Raw genomic sequence first — 16417 nt, forward strand, 5'->3', positions numbered from 1 at the left:
TGATTCAGACAACAGATGGCAGTATGGAAAACCGGTTTTCGGTTATTTTTTTCAGATACTGACCAAGATTCGGATTTTCTGAAAAGCCTTCAGCTCAGCTGCATAAAATTTATTTGGTTTTTTTCTAGGTTTTTTTTTCATTTAATTCAATAACAGGATTGCTTTAAAAACACGTTTGTATTGACAATTGAGTATTGATTTATAATGTCTATCATTATTCGTTTACAAAATTTACCATGGGAGGCTAATTCACTGGATATTCGTCGATATTTTCAAGGATTATCTATTCCTGATGGTGGTGTTCATATTGTTGGAGGTGATAAGGGTGATGCATTTATTGCCTTTTCTAGTGATGAAGATGCTCGGCAAGCCATGGAAAGAGATGGTGGTTTAATTAAAGATTCAAGAGTCAAATTATATCTTAGTAGCCGCAATGAGATGCAAAAAGTTATTGAACAGGCTCGTAATCAAACTTTGGGAATAAAAGGTAATGACCCAGGCCAAACTGCTGGTGGGCCTGTTCATCCTCATGTTACTCCTCATCATCATGGTTTACAGACAAACCAACCGCCACCATCAGTTATTAATGACCCTCGTAATCACCACCAAGCTGAACAATTAGGACCTCCTGGATTGGTAAATTACCCTATACCGGGTGTTAATAGCTCACCTGGTAATTATTCTAGTGGTGGACCAGGACAACCTAATATCGGTCCTGGCCATCCTCATGCCCCTCAACATCATCATGGCTTACCACCAAATCAACCTCCACCCGCACCACTTCACCCTTCTAATCATCATGGATCAGAACCAGTAGGACACCCCGGAATGGGGAATTATCCCATGGCGGGTGTAGGTAATTTACCCGGTAGTTACCAAGAAGCCGATTTTCGGCGTCGATCAAGTGAACGAGACATTACTCGTGGAATAGGGGATAGGTCAATAGGCTATAGGATAGGTAATAGGAGTAGAAGTAGATCTCCTCATTATAACTCTCCTCCACCGATCGGTGGCAATGGTTCAACTGGTCGACCTCCGGCAAGTTATCAGCCTCCTCATGATGTTTTACCTCCTCCAAGAGACTATGTTGTCTACATGAAAGGCATACCTTACAATAGCTGTACAGAGCGTGATGTTGCTGATTTTTTTACCGGCTTGAATTTTGTTGACATGGTTTTTGAAATTGACGGGCGAACCGGTAAACCAGCGGGAAATGCTTTCGTTGAGTTTGCCACCAATGAAGATTTCAATGCGGCTTTGGATATGAATATGAAACATATGGGTCGAAGATATATTGAAGTTTTTCCTACTACGAAAGAAGACATGAATGATGCTCGAATGGCTCACGGCGGACTTAATGATCGAGGCATACCACCTCCACCTAGAGGTGGCTCAGGCGGCTTAACCTATTGTGTGTCAGTTACAAATCTTCCTCCTACAGTAACTAATCGCGACTTGACTAATTACTTCAGTGAAATTGGTGCTCAGCCTTTTGCAATTCATATTATGCTAAAGGCTAATGGCTTTAATGCAGGTGAAGCTTTTGTCGAATTCTCGACTTCAGAACAACAGATGAAAGCAATAAGAAAAGATGGTAGTTTTATGGGTGCTCAGAGAATATCTGTGCGTTCAGTGCCACATGATCTGATGAGAAGAGTAGTCGGTATTCCACCTCCTGGTGGCCCAGCCGGACCAGCCGGGCCAGGTGGTCCTAGTGGACCTGGTGGACCTGGTGGACCTGGCAATCATGGTCCTCCTCCACCTGGTCCTCCTTCAATGAATAACGGAGGCATGGATATGAGACATGGTGGACCAATGTTTCCACCCCATGGAGAAATGAGTGGTGATCCTAGGAAAATGAGAAGAGGAGGACGAGAAGATTTCCGTGGCCGTCGAGAGAAGGAAGGACGTCGAGGCGGGGACGGAGCGCACGCAGGTGGACCCATAGGAGGAGGAAACTACACCAGCTTTAATGATCCTCGGTGTGTTGTCATTGCTTCGAATATACCTTACAAGGCCACCAATGAGGATATTTGTGTCTTTTTTGCAGACTTCGATATTAAACACGACAGAATTGTTAGACGGTTAAATGACAAGGGCCAGGCCACTTCGGACTGTAGCGTTGAATTCAGGACTCCTGAGGATGCAGCTAGAGCTGTTAGAACGATGCACAAAAAATTTTTGATTGGAAGACCTGTTTTCTTGCGACTTGCTTCCTGATAATCTCTATCACCTGCATAAAGTCATAAAAGTTTCGTCTCTGTTTTTCATTTTTTTGCGTTTTTTCTACTTTTATTTTCTTCGCTCTTTTGTTCTCCTTGTAATTTTTCATTTTTCTTTTTCTCCTTTTCCTTTCTTTTTTTTCATCTTTCATTTATCATCAGCTTCTTCTACTATTGGTCATACAAAAACACATCTCTTGGTTGATTTGAACTTTCCTTGGTCATTCTTCCTCTCTTCTCTCTGCCAATCACCACAAAAAGTTGCTACGCCAAGATCTTTGTCAATTTTCATAACCCATTTTCACCATGATTCTCATTTACCATCTTCCCATTTGTCATAATCACAAGCCACCGCATTATTTGCATTCACATCATCAATATCATCACTCAACACAACTCAGCTATAAAGAGTTTTTTTTCAAATTGATCCAAAGCAAAAGAACCTATTCTTTCATTATTTTTACCCTATCTCTAGATAAATCCTTGGATTATAAAATTTCATTGCATGGCTTGAAAATATTTGAAATTATTCCTAATCAGGCCATGATTTAATCAACTTAAATTCCAATTTAAAAATCTTCTCGATTCCCTCCTCCTTGAGTGTAAAGATTGGAAAAAAATGTAAATTCTTGTAAGTTTTTTTATGTCAACATGTTTTGAGCTTTATTTCTTGCTTTCTCTTCCTTCGAAAATTCTGTTAATATTACTGACTAATTTAAACAAAAAAACTTATTGGGTGCACATAAAAGTCATCAATACAATTAATATTGTCATCTTAATATCTAGTTAAACTACATTCTAAACCAATTCCTAAATCATTTTATTTATACTTTTTCTTGTTTCAACCATCAAAACCATTGTAGCCTGCTTATCTTTTTGAATCAATATTGACTTATGAACAAAAGTAACGTGATAAAATTGATTATATTAAACAAAACATACAATTTGGTCAACAAAACATGATTAAGTACTTTGAGTAAATGCATGAGTGAATTCTTATCAAGCATTGGTGATAAAAAATTGGAAATTAAAATAGATGAGAATTAAAAGTTGGACAGTAAAAGAAATCAAATGAAGTAAAAATCTGAGGTTAGTCTATGATGAATTTTTATGGATTTCTCGATTTCTTTTCTCTCGCTCTCAGGGTCGCTAGAGTATCTTCTTTTGTCGGTATTAACCAAATGTTGACGGGCTCTGAAAGCGGCCAAATGTGCGTACTGAACCGGGGCTGGAATTGAGATAACACGAGTACATTTAGCATAAATATAGCATAGACTGAAGGTTAAACTATACAGAACTCCTGAGTCAAAGTTATTATCATCAACGAGCACATAGTAATGACTTGGTTTAGATGTTCCCTGTAAATGAGAAAAGAGAAAAGTTTAAATTAATTTGAAATCTCTGATGACTAATTCAATTCTTGTTTCTTCGCTTACCAATGAACTTGAGTGGCTACAGAGGAAAAAATCAGATCCGTTGTTTGTACTAACGATTTTTTGAGTCACTAATGTCCCTGAGGGTACATTTTTGGCCTTTCCTTCTGAATCATCTGGATTCAGAGGTTTTAATCTGGTATGATGTCGTTTTTGAACAACAATAAAAGTTACTTTTGGGCGATAGGACACTTTAAGGCCAAATTTTTTCGAGATCTTTTCGAAAGCTTCTGGCATTCTTTCAATTTCTTTTTCCATCACTTTTGAAAATTGACCTATGAAAATAAGAAATATTGAGATTTAGATTGAGTTGAATAAATGGTTAACAGGTGATACTTACCATCGCTTACACCATCTCGATAGAATATAAGACGTTCAGGTAAAATGTTGTCAACTGATTTTGAATCAGTTTTCATATTTTTATTTACATATGTATTTAAAAGTTCATAAACCATGTCAGGGAGATCTAATATTATTTCCTCATTAGATCTTTGTTGAACACGGACACTTGCAGCATATTGTGTTTGATTTTCATCTAAACTGGCAACACATGCAGCTATTGAGTAGGACATTTTATCGGTAGGATGAGTTACATCAGCTCCCATGATGATAGTTGCTTGTTTCCCAAGAATCCCTTTTAGAGTAGTATCAACACCAATCACATTATTTATGCCTCCCAGTTTTGCATTCATTTTTAAGAAAATGTTGGCTAATATGAAAAAACCTTTATCTTTAATGGCACTTCTTACATTAGAATCAACTACACATTGCGTGTTGAAACCAAACTCGACATCACCAGATTGCTTTATTTCATGATAAATGCTATCATCCTTTACCCGAGTAATGATGAACATTATCAACTTTGGACGACGAATCTCTTTGTTGTAATGCTTTTTGTGGATGGATTTCAAGATTCTTTCCACACTTTTACACTCATAATGACCATCATTCCAATATTCAGGTTGTCCAATACTGGCTCCTTTATCGTTGCCGAATGAGATTAAAAGTGATATGAAACGTTTTACAACATCCTCCGTTAGTTTTGAAAGATTGACAATAAACCAACGGCAATCATCAACTTTACATCCTTTGACAATTTTTTTATCACACATATTCCATTTTCCAGCGTCGGGTGTAAAAAAATTATCCTTATAATAAATTTTTGGTCTGTCTAAGCACAAACCATCAACTTGTATAGGTTTTTCGGATAAATCCAAGCTGAATTCGTTAAGATAATTGGTATTGGCCTTTTTGATTGAAAGTGCACCATCGTTTATCACTTCAAATCTACGATCACAGTCTTGCGAAGAAGATTTGATGAATGAAATCCTCTCCTTTTGACTCAACGCTTTGGTCCTTTGATTTTTGACAACTTGACAGACTTCTAGTGGCAGATAAGATGGTCTCTTGGCATTCCCAACAACCACGCAAGGTAGATGCAAATAACTGATTTTGATTTTATATTTTTCAAGGAAAAAGTCGTAAACGGAAATTTTTTTATCCTCAAATCCATTCAAAGTAAAATAGGTTTCTTTAACTGAAGTTCTCGTCAATTTCCTGACTTTGAATTTCATTTTTTGTGGTGTATGAGTTACCTCCAACTTGATTCCTTGTAATTCTTTTTCAATAAATAATAAATTGTTTTCAATCGTCTTTTTTGCTTCCTTGGATGCTAAACTAATGCTGGCAAGAGGGTCCATATTACGAACACTTTGTTTACCGGGAATTTCTTTAAGTAAATTTCGTATGAAATCAACTAAATCAGTTGCATTGTAAAATGTTGTTGAACTTTTGTCGATAATTAAGGAAAGGCCACTGGCTGTTGGACGGATGCTTTGGTAATGTCCACTAATGACTTGTTTCCCGCAGCCGATGTTGATAGAGTCAGCATTTTCAGATTTAGGAAAAATGCAATTTCCTAATGGAACGTGATTTACCGGTGAACTAGCACGGAGAATTATGTCAAGCGCTCGCACAGCATCATGTGGTAGTCTTTTGTACCAATCAGCACTCTTGAATGATCTATTGTCGTTGACATAATCAGACAAAGCTTCAAGATCTACTTTGGTTGCAAATCGAATCTTGATTCGGTATCCAAACTTCGATGAATCTTCTAATTTGATGTATTCACATTTTTCAGCCATTTTTGTGATGCCTAACGATGGTATGGGGCGGACTGTGTACAAATTTTGTTTACCATCAAAAACAGGTAGCAAACTGCAAAAAATTGAGAAGTAAGTGATTAAATCACACATTAACAGGTAGTTGAACAATATACATACCAAGCCTGCAAATTGTCATCATAAAAGGTGCCCCCAGATGATTGATTCTGTTTGATATATTTATTCATGACACTCCAGCTTTTATCAGAATAAAATTTTGTTGATTTACCGTGATAAAATGAAGATTCATTGAAAAGATTGCCATCAAATCCTCCATAATCTATTTTTACATCATAGTGATAAACAACGCATCTCGGTATCTCCAAATGATAATGATTTGTGACCAGTTCGATTTTTTTGTTCGTCGAGGCCACTGGTTGATCGAAATCAGCGCGAAATTTTTTAATCGAGTCTGACATGATGTGAGGTGGTGTCAGATCAACAAAATGCAATGTATTTGCAATATTTTGTAACACTAATCATATTTGTTACGTAATTTCTTGCCACCGCAAAAAATTTAAACATTACAATCAATTAAAAACACAATAATAAAATTACACTGAATCAGAACGATATTGATAAAAAAATTACCTGTCAGTTTAACCACATGTTAGTTTCATATTGAAATTTACAGTACAATGTATTGCTGTAAGGTGTTACAGTTTGTAACAAAGTCGCCATCTAGTGAGCATTTATTATTTCCCGGAGATTGAAATTCAATCATTGAATTGTCACATTCCACAATTCAACAAGTGGAAGCATCTATTTTATTGGGTTATCTTGATTGCTTTTTAGATAAACCGGAGTTAGGCGCATATTGTGGCGATTACTCTTTAAATGGCAACGAACAGTGTGATTGTGCGGATATAAAACATTGTTCAAAATGTTGCAATCCATCAACTTGTTTACTTTTAGAAGGAGCCAAGTGTGGACACGGGCCTTGTTGTAATTTTGAAACTTGCGAGCTCTACAAGTCAACAGATAATCATGTATGCCGTCCAGCAACCAGTGATTGTGATATAGAAGAAAAATGTGATGGATCATCTCAATTCTGTCCTCCTGATCTTCATGTGCACGATGGTTGGAGTTGTGAATACACTGTTTTAATGGTAAATGTGGCAGTTATCATCTTTCATGTGATAAAATTTTCGAAAGTTCTGATCCTGCCCCAGATTCGTGTTATGAAAGAAATTCATTGGGTACAGATTATTTTAATTGTGGTCCTCCAAGTCGCTATTTTTAAACCTTCGACGGCGAAGCAAAAAAATGTAAAAAGGAAGATGTCAAATGTGGCCGATTACCATGCACTGACAGATTAAGAAACTCAATTAAACAAGCATATTCAAGGTTTATACGTGACTTTCTAGATCCACCCTGTCGAGGTATCCATATCTCCAGAAGCTTCCAACGTAACGCAACCGATTTAGGTTTAGTACCTGATGGTGCGCCTTGTGCTGTAAATAAAATGTGTCTCAACCAAGAATGCATTCCAGTGTCAAAAGTTATTGAGACGAAACCTTGTCCAATCAATTGCCAAAATCGAGGTAAATGTACTAACCAAGGAACTTGTATTTGTAATTATCCAAAAGATAAGTCGCCTGATTGCTCTTTCTCCTCGGTAACTTCATCGAATTGGCAAGCCTTGTTTCGATACTTTGAAACAACAATTCAATTAATTGTAATGGTTGTGGTGACGTCAACATGGATTTGGATTAATAAATAATAAATATAATTGTTTTTATCTGTTCCTCTGCCTTTCTTTTCTTTATCATGTACATTTAGTTTCCATCAAAGAGTAAAGTGAAGTGTACCTTACTCTTTGCATTGCACATACAATAATAACGGTGCATTGGTACACATGATATACTGTATTCTTGGTTTAATCTTGTCTAAAATTGATATAAGTTTATTTGATCATATTGTATTAATGGATATTCATGGTTGATAAGTGAGGTGGAGTCCAGAGTGATCTAATAATACGTGTTAAATACAGCGAGAATTATCCTTGAAATCTGCTAGACACAGTAACAAACAATGTGACAACTTGTATTAAGAAAAGTCAGTTCATTTCATGAATAAAAATTAACATCAGGCTATCCTTATCATTCATCATTCGTATAAAAAGATTTTGTTGGCAGATATGTGGAAGTGCCTAGAGTCAAACCTTCTCACTATGCAAATAACTAAACACATCTTAATATTTTTTTTGAAATCACCAAAAGCCCTGTTCTTTTATGAAAATAAGTGTGTTGCGGATAAAAGGTAGAAATTATCTTTCCTTAGATTATGATGAAGATGATGAGGACGACGATAACAATGAAGATAAGAAAATTGAAGAAGAAGAAAAATGAAAATACGTGGATATTGCTTTTCTTCAGTGATTTTAATAATCTAACAATCTTGTAAGGTGAGAAAGTTTCTAATTTTCCGCAACATCCTTTAGATCAGTATAAAAAAAGACTCAAAATCTATACTTTATATTATTAATTGCTTTCAGTTTAACTTTTCCCTGAACTAATGTTTTGAAATGAGATTTTTCATTTTCATTGTGCTTTTTACTTGTTCATGCAAGGCCTATCAAACTTCGTCAGAAACTGATACTTCTTCAGATACTGATATTTTTTCAGATGAAATAATTGACCTAATCAACGCCCTCAATATAACATGGAAGGTATGTACAGTGATTCATGAAATAGTTAACAGTTACATTGATATCATTTTTTCTTGTAATCTCAGGCTGGTAAAAATTTACATGGACTGAGCTTATCGAAGATGAAAAAGCTTTTTATGAGCTCAGAAGAAACATTGACTTCAATAAGAGAAAAATTACGTTATTTAAGACATGATGAGGAGCAAATTAGTAGCTTTGATTCTCGTGATAAATGGGCACATTGTCCATCTATTGGTCAAATTTATGACCAAGGATTATGTTCACCTTCATGGATATATGCATCTGTTGGCCAAATTGCTGATCGACTTTGTGTTAATGAAGGCAATAAAACAAATATTGACGTTGATACAACAGTTAAAAATATGATGAGGAGCAATTATGGGTGCTCAAATGAATTCAATTCAGCTGACATGGCTAAAGCCTTTGAATATTGGGAAACAACTAACATTGCCATTTCCGATCTAAAAAAATGTTTGCCTTTTTCAAAACGATGTGATATTTATTCAGACAGAAATTTTTACGGTATCCGCAGAGTTACTTATTATCGACCAGTTAACGAGTCAGGGATACAGTACGAGATACTGCATTATGGACCGATAACCTCCCACATTGATGTTTATTTAGATCTACTTTTTTATAAATCAGGTTTGTACAACTAAGATTTTTCCTCGCATCTTTGCTGTATTTCTTAATAGATGCACATTGCATTCAATAGGCTTAACCTATGCGAAAATTGAAAACTGGTGTAGTGTTTGGGAACCTTCCCTTGTAAGTAATACTTAATTCATAAGAAAAACATAATTCTTTATTTTACTTTCAAGGAGTTTATCAAAGAAGAAGCAATGTGAAATTAGGATCTCATGTGGTTAAATGCATTGGTTGGGGTTCCGAGAATGGTGTTGACTATTGGCTTCTAGCTAACTCTTGGGGAACCAAATGGGGTGAAAACGGTAAGTAAAAACATGCGATTATCATGAACTATTGTAATGGATATAAATCTTTATATATTAATCTTTTATCTTGATAGGTTTCTTCAAGCTTAAACGAGGTACTAATGAACTTGGCATGGAAAAGAATAATTTAGCTGTTAGTCTTAATGAAATTGATGAAAGAGTCGAGTGGACGCTCGATCGAATCTTCGTTCGGACACCCTAAATCAAACTTGTTTATCAACGTAAGCTGCTTGTTTTGTTGTAAAACAACATATTTCAATCCCGATTCTGCAAAATCAGCATGAATAAGAATTTCACAGTTGCTCTCCACAACACTTTTCAAATTATGGATTTCAAATTTTTCTATTTTTTGCTTTTTTGAGTTTGTTCATCAAAATAATCAGTTATCTGCAATTGTGAATAAATAATTACATTTAAAACACTAAAATATTGAATTAAACAAGATATAATTAATGTGATTTCTCGATAGTAAATTGGCTTCGACTATTCGCTAAAAAAATTGAATATTATTGCTTCTCAAGATTTTTTTTCAATCAAATTTAATACTGAATTAGACTGTTGGTTTGATCAGATTAGCTTCCTTGGCTAGTGAGTAGAAGAGTGAATCTTTGTTGTTCAAAAGATTCCTTGGTTCATCAAACTCAATGATTTGTCCGGCATCCAAGACCATTACTCGATCCGAATCCAAAATAGTGTTTAAACGATGGGCAATGGTTAATATTGTACATTCTCCAAATTGAGATCGAATAGCTTTCTGAATCAAATTATCAGTTTCTAAGTCAATGGCAGCAGTGGCTTCATCGAGAACTGAAATTGAAAAGAAAATATTTATAATGTAAGATTTGCTTATTGACATGCAATCAATGATGATGTAAACGACAAAAAAAGTTTACCTAAAATTTTTGGTTTCTTAAGTAATGCTCTGGCCAAACATATAAGCTGTCGTTGACCGCAACTTAATTTTTTACCTTCCTCTGTTATCTTGAAATTTAGTCCACCATTTGCTGCGATGAAATCTGCAAGTTGAACATGAGACAATGCTGTCCAAATTTCATTTGAAGTATATTGGTTGACTGGGTCAAGATTGAATCGTAAACTGCCACCAAAAAGGACGGGATCTTGAGGTATAATAGCAAGACGAGATCGAAGTTTGCTCAATGGTAAATCACATATATCGTAATCATCAATATAAATTTTTCCTCCTGAAGGTTCAATCAGACGAAACAGTGCTAATGTTAATGTCGATTTACCTGCTCCAGTTCTTCCAACAATACCAACTTTTTCTTTTGACTTTATATTTGCTGATATTCCTTTAATGATTAATTCACTTCCAAATTGATAACGAGCTTCATATTTATCAAATGTTACCTTTATACCAATCCTCTTCATTTGAAATTTTACAATATTCCAATATTCGTTCAACAGATACGATGTTGGTTTCAAAGTCAGATGCCGTTCGAACAAACCAACTAAGCTTGCCGGTAAGAAGTATTGAATACGATACAACAAGACCAACTAAGCCAGGTTCTAAGGAATCTCGAGCAACAACTGCAAATATTGTTGTAGACAGAGTGATCAAAATACCAAAAAACTCAAGTCTAGTACTTAACCATCTATTTAATGTAACACTTAGATATAAACACGATATATTCAGATCAACTTTCTTGGCTGATTCTTCCATAAACTGTTCTGACACATTAAATGCCCGAATAGTGCTGAATCCGCTCAATGTTTCACCAAAATGTGTATAAATGGGTGATCGACTAATTGACTCAAGACGCTTCAATTGACGAGAAGTGGCCATGTAAATAACTTGAACAAACCCGTAAACAATAAAAATTGGGATGAATGTTGCTATAAATGTAGGTGTTTTCACAAATAAGATAATAAAGGATGCAGCTATTGCGAAAAAATACCCAAGCCAGTTACTGTGATATGAAAAGGACGAAGAAAATTTCGCAAATGAATAATCAATGATATACAGTCGAAGAAAATGAGTTTGATCAACAAAATTATCTTTGCACATATTGACAAGCCAATACATTCAGAATTAAGAAAAATTGTAAATATTTTTTGTCTGCAGACAGACTTTGTTAAAAATATTTACAATGGTACAATATTACAATGGTACCATGGTACTTGTCATTGATAATGTATCTAATGAGAACGATTGTTTACATTTTTCTTATTACCGGATGTGAATGAGTCTCCATTCACCTGTGAACAAATCCAATTTTTTACCAATCTAATTTTCTTTGACTGTTTAATAAAACTTACGTTAAGGCTTGAGGAAGGGTTGTATCAATTGAATCCATATCTTTTGAGAATCTGTTCAATATTCTACCCAAAGGATTTGAATCAAAAAATGAAATCGGTGCATGGAAAACGTGAAAAAGCAAATCGCGATGGAATCCAACTGATGCTTTTGATGTGCCAATTACAAGGGTCCAAGAAACAATAAAAGTTACAATACCTTGATAAACAAAGAATTAAAATTATTTTTTCAAATAAACAATCTGAAAACAAATCTGAAATAGTATTGTACGTATTGTCATTCATTACCTTTTGAAAGTCCAAGAACGCTGTAAATACCAATTCCCATCTTTGCATTTACAAGTAATGAATCATTTACTGCTTTCTCCTTGGTGTCTAAATCTGACCATTCAGATAACCATACATTAGATGCCAATTCAAATCCCTCCATTACAAAATGGGACGCAATAATCAAAAAAGTCCATAAAAATGTAACCATTTTAAAATATTCAAAATATACAACAGATTTCACTGTTCCAGTTTCTGTCGTTTCTTGTCTGATTAATTTATTTCTCTCATCTAAATCATCATCATTTTGCATGTTGACATCTTTAGCTTCAAATTGCTGATTATTCTGACTAGTTGAGGTACCCTGTGTAAGTTGCTCCACATATTCAACAAAACGGATTTCAGATTTCATCAGCTCTTTGTAGGTACCAGTTTCACGTATCATACCGTTATTTAAAATGTAAATTTGATCGACTTTTGTCAACAGGTCCAATCTATTGATGACCACAATACGAGTCTTATCTTTAAGAAGTCCACTTTCTGAAGAAAAAACATTTTCAAATATATGTGCAGACACATGAGCATCAACAGCACTCAGCGGATCGTCCATAATATATAGATCAGAGTCACTGTAACAAGCTCTAGCTAAGCTGACTCTTTGCTTTTGACCACCTGACAAGTTTATACCTTTCTCACCAATTTCAGTTTCATCTCCTTCTGGTAAATAAGAAATGTCCAGGTCAAGAGCACAAGCCGATATAACTCGATCATATTTACTTTTAATATAAGGATTGCCAAATAAAATGTTTTCTCGTAATGTTGTATTTTGAATCCATACTTGTTGTGATACAAAAGCCATCTTTAATTTTCCATCAATATTAACACGACCTTTCACTTTTTTCATTTCACCCAAAATCGCATGTAATAATGAACTTTTTCCAGATCCAACCGGACCAATAATCGCTACAAGTTTACCTTGTTCAATTTTCATATTGATTTGTTTCAAGTTTGATTCACTTAATAACTTATAAGTTTCGTAATCCTTGTCAGTAATCGACCCAAATACTTTGTTTGCTTTATGGTCACCACTTTCATCTTCACTTATCACTTGATTCCACATGAAGTAACCATCTTCAACTGTAACAGCAAAATCTGGTTCATCATTTCGGGTCACATATGGCTCAAGTTCATTTGCACTCAGAAATTCGTTGATACGTTTAATGGATACCGAAGTCTATAATAAGATTGAAAGAAAAGGTAAAAAGATTCGAGGTTAACATCAGAGTAATTCACATCAGGCATAATCTTACCGATATATACGAAGATATTATATTAGGAATCATCGTTAGAGGGAAACGAAGAATGTTGAATAAAGATAAAGAAACAAACGCTTTTTGAGCAGTAAGTGTTTCGCCTTGAACTAAGGTAAATGTAGCAAATGTTACAATAGAAACAATTGTAGTTGAGCAGTTCCAAAGAAAAAGTAACACGCAATGAAGAAAGGATAAACTTTCAAGATGATCCAATTCTTTTGTTCTGATTGCAATTAAATTTTGGAGGAATGGCTCTTCCCAGGCATAAAATTTGATTATTTTGATACCACTTAGGACTTCATTCATAAATTTAATTCTTTTATCTTTTTGCTCCATGGATTTGGTCTGAAACTTTTGTCCTATACGAATCATTATTGCATTGATGGGAAGCATCGTGATCATAATAAAGAAACCGAAGAATGAAGAATATCCCAATTCAATGTATAGAAAATAAATGGCAAGCAAAACCAGTAATGGAATGGACCAGATTAAATTCACAAAGGGTAAAAAATCCATGAATTTTCTTGCATCAACAGAAAGTAAGTTAACCTTTTCACCAGAAGTGATTTCTTTGCCAATTTCATTGCCCAGTTTGAGTGATTTCTTGTATATGACCGCGGTCAAAGTTGAGCTAACTTTCATTCCCATGATGTACATGTGATAAAAATAGTGGTTGATGGAGACAGTTTGTATAGTTGATGCAAGAAACAACGCAACAACAATTGTATACCCATGCCAAACTGGTTCGTCTGATTGTCTTTCAATAAAATCAATGAAATACCTTTGGGGAAAAAATATACAAATATTCATTAGAAAAGATTATTAATCAAAATTTTGAGTAAAAAAATTACGAAGAGGAAATTACATGATCAACTTACTTTAACAATTGTGGTATAATGAATTGGGCGATATCGTGAACAAGCAATAAGAAAGATCCTACCAAGAAACGATAACCAAAAATTTTTATCAAAACTGGTATAATTGATAATTTATGTTTATCCAATAGCAATTGCTTCACATTCTGAGGTTTTTTTCCATGGAAAGTCTTTTTTTCTGTTGAAGATTCGAATACTTGAATAAGATTTTTAGTTTTCATATCATCTCGAAGATCCCAGAAATCTTTAGTGGTTAAAATTTTTCTCCATCCTAGCCAAGCCAGTGGACTAAACCACAAGAACAAAAGGTAATTTGGAAAAGAAGCTTTCGTTTCTGGATTGATACCATAGCTATCCTTTTGGGCACCTGTTTCGGAATGATCTTCCAAAGGTGGATTAGGTACATCGGCAAATGAGATGACAAAGAGTAACAAAAAAATCACAACAGATTGTGTATTGAATAAGTTGATATCAAATGGAGAGTAATCTTCAGGATAAGTCCAAGTTTGAAAGCTGGTTATAAATGACGTGATTGTTTGAAGAAATATGTAAATCCATATTGTTACACTACTGTGAACACCATTTAACCGATGATAATGAAATAATGTTAAAACCAAAATCTAGAAGATTTCAGCAATTAATAATTAAAAGCAAAACAAAATATGTTGAGCAAATTAATAAGACATGTAAAGACAAACAATAAGTTAAACTCACTCATCTCACTGTTAAGCCTTTCATCAGCTGTGACCGTTAGTTTTATGTAATTTTCAAATTGTTCAAAATATAAATTTTTCATTTCTTCCATTCTATGCAACGATAGATTTTCACATTAAGTTTTAAATTGATAAATTGCTTGGTTAATGCCTAGAATTAATAGACTTTACCATTAAAAGTTGCAAATTCTGTAATCTTTCATTGTACATAAAGTATATCAAGAACGACATTATTAATCTAACCTTTTATTTCATCTAGAATCCATTATAAAATGTACTCGATAACTTGAATCTATTCATTTATTTGTGTAAACAATCTTTTTAATTGATCACCAAATGATAAATTAAATTGCTGATTTGTAAATTCCAAAGGTCATAAAGATAGATATACTTACAAAGGAAACAATGTTCAATATTGGAGCCAAAAAATCGACTGGAATAATTGATTCAGGTGAATAGGAATGTTGATAGATAGTTTTGGATAATTGTAACACATAAAGAAGAATGCAAATCAACGTTAGTATAAAACGAGATGAATTCTGAAGATTCCATGGAATCTTCTGTGTCTCCTTAACACAAGTATCACTCTTGACAAGCTGTTTGATGATTGTGAATAACCAAAGAAGTCCTGTTGGTAACCAGTTAAGCACTGTTTGACTGAAACATCGGCTCAATTTGGGTGAGGTTGTATTCCATGTTTGATTGTTGCTCTTTGGAGACGAAACAATTAGAAACAATTAAGATCAAATCATAACAATTGAAAATTAACTAACAGTGAACTTACCCAGAAGATGTTTTCATGACACAAAGCTTCAAAATAAACTGCATCATCAACGGCAGCCTCAATTATTGGCTCTGAATTTGTTTCAAATTCATCCATTGCCGATCAAACAGTTACCTAATAAACTCAATTATTATTACTGACTATTAAATATCTATCTGACTTGCAGGACTGATATTAACCTGTTATTGAGCTTGCTCGCCATTTGAATAACAATTTTCTTGATAATAGAGTTTCTTGTAGATTTATCAAAATGGTTTATCAAAAATAATCATACATTGTAGTGTTTAATCAAGTGCTGCTGTCCAGAACCTTTTAGTGACCACGATCAATATTGAATATAAAGTAAACATTTTCATAAATTGTTATTACATAAGTTGTATAATTTGAGCTATTCAATGAATAAACATTTATATTACATAATCAACATTAATTTCCTTCGGCAAAATAGGCAATTAAGCTAAACCTACCAACAGTTCATCCATGTTTCATTATAATAAAACTCATTGTTTTTGGCAATTTCGGTGCTTTTGTGTTTTTTGTAGACTCCATCTACAATATAATAAAGTAAAGAAGTTTGGGTTCGAAGTCATTCCGCAAATCCTTCTTGATTAAAGTAAACCAAAGGGTACTAATCAACCAGTTAGTGATTAAGAAGAGTCAAAATTTAAAAACAAAAGTTGAATTTCGATTCGATTTCTTTGACCATCAATAAAATTGATTCAAATTTCCTTCGTAAAATATCAAACCGAA

General features: G+C 34.2%; 4 protein-coding genes across 6 annotated transcripts; 2 read left to right on the forward strand and 2 right to left on the reverse strand.

Moving 5' to 3' along the window:
- Window positions 1–80: 80 nt before the first annotated feature.
- On the forward strand, window positions 81–2872 carry LOC107362927 (RNA-binding protein 12). 2 transcript variants are annotated; one of them, XR_001568763.3, is made up of 3 exons: window positions 81–1982; window positions 2051–2251; window positions 2385–2872. XR_001568763.3 is itself a non-coding variant. In XM_015930064.3 (2 exons), the coding sequence occupies exon 1, from the start codon at window positions 205–207 to the stop codon at window positions 2218–2220; it is 2016 nt and encodes a 671-aa protein (XP_015785550.1). In that variant the 5' UTR covers window positions 81–204; the 3' UTR covers window positions 2221–2251; window positions 2385–2872. The 2 variants fall into 2 exon arrangements, 1 of the variants encoding a protein (XP_015785550.1); XM_015930064.3 differs by having other exon boundaries at window positions 81–2251.
- A 255-nt stretch (window positions 2873–3127) lies between these two features.
- LOC107362925 (protein argonaute-2) lies at window positions 3128–6886 on the reverse strand. The gene is made up of 4 exons (XM_015930062.3): window positions 5938–6886; window positions 3996–5872; window positions 3659–3930; window positions 3128–3580 (listed from the first exon to the last, which is right to left on the reverse strand). The coding sequence occupies exons 1-4, from the start codon at window positions 6234–6236 to the stop codon at window positions 3290–3292; spliced, it is 2739 nt and encodes a 912-aa protein (XP_015785548.1). The 5' UTR covers window positions 6237–6886; the 3' UTR covers window positions 3128–3289.
- A 1334-nt stretch (window positions 6887–8220) lies between these two features.
- On the forward strand, window positions 8221–9890 carry LOC107362935 (cathepsin B-like). Its single transcript, XM_015930077.3, has 4 exons — window positions 8221–8488; window positions 8554–9133; window positions 9310–9438; window positions 9516–9890. Exons 1-4 carry the CDS (start codon window positions 8345–8347, stop codon window positions 9641–9643), a joined length of 981 nt encoding a protein of 326 aa, XP_015785563.1. The 5' UTR covers window positions 8221–8344; the 3' UTR covers window positions 9644–9890.
- A 43-nt stretch (window positions 9891–9933) lies between these two features.
- On the reverse strand, window positions 9934–15812 carry LOC149093562 (multidrug resistance-associated protein 1-like). 2 transcript variants are annotated; one of them, XM_089269099.1, is made up of 9 exons: window positions 15668–15812; window positions 15279–15593; window positions 14174–14790; window positions 13293–14076; window positions 12760–13216; window positions 12004–12699; window positions 11719–11914; window positions 10335–11369; window positions 9934–10248 (listed from the first exon to the last, which is right to left on the reverse strand). In XM_089269099.1, the coding sequence occupies exons 1-8, from the start codon at window positions 15761–15763 to the stop codon at window positions 10799–10801; spliced, it is 3732 nt and encodes a 1243-aa protein (XP_089125225.1). In that variant the 5' UTR covers window positions 15764–15812; the 3' UTR covers window positions 9934–10248; window positions 10335–10798. The 2 variants fall into 2 exon arrangements, with proteins under 2 accessions (XP_089125225.1, XP_089125224.1); XM_089269098.1 differs by having other exon boundaries at window positions 12004–13216; window positions 15668–15811.
- Window positions 15813–16417: the final 605 nt, after the last annotated feature.

This window comes from Tetranychus urticae, chromosome 3 (genome assembly GCF_039701765.1).
Source record: "Tetranychus urticae isolate SD_2017Ah chromosome 3, NJAU_TeUrti_SD_1.0, whole genome shotgun sequence".
Lineage (NCBI taxonomy): Eukaryota > Metazoa > Arthropoda > Arachnida > Trombidiformes > Tetranychidae > Tetranychus > Tetranychus urticae.

Coding starts and splice junctions, on each gene's coding strand:
- LOC149093562 (XM_089269098.1), bottom strand. CDS start 15,763: ATGGATGAATTTGAAACAAATTCAGAGCCAATAATTGAGGCTGCCGTT. Junction 15,594..15,667: donor GTCATGAAAACATCTTCTGG/GTAAGTTCACTG, acceptor TCGTCTCCAAAG/AGCAACAATCAAACATGGAA. Junction 13,217..13,292: donor TAATATCTTCGTATATATCG/GTAAGATTATGC, acceptor ATCTTATTATAG/ACTTCGGTATCCATTAAACG.
- LOC107362927 (XM_015930064.3), top strand. CDS start 205: ATGTCTATCATTATTCGTTTACAAAATTTACCATGGGAGGCTAATTCA.
- LOC107362925 (XM_015930062.3), bottom strand. CDS start 6,236: ATGTCAGACTCGATTAAAAAATTTCGCGCTGATTTCGATCAACCAGTG. Junction 5,873..5,937: donor GATGACAATTTGCAGGCTTG/GTATGTATATTG, acceptor AATTTTTTGCAG/TTTGCTACCTGTTTTTGATG. Junction 3,581..3,658: donor GTAGCCACTCAAGTTCATTG/GTAAGCGAAGAA, acceptor TCTCATTTACAG/GGAACATCTAAACCAAGTCA.
- LOC107362935 (XM_015930077.3), top strand. CDS start 8,345: ATGAGATTTTTCATTTTCATTGTGCTTTTTACTTGTTCATGCAAGGCC. Junction 8,489..8,553: donor CCCTCAATATAACATGGAAG/GTATGTACAGTG, acceptor TTGTAATCTCAG/GCTGGTAAAAATTTACATGG. Junction 9,439..9,515: donor AACCAAATGGGGTGAAAACG/GTAAGTAAAAAC, acceptor TTATCTTGATAG/GTTTCTTCAAGCTTAAACGA.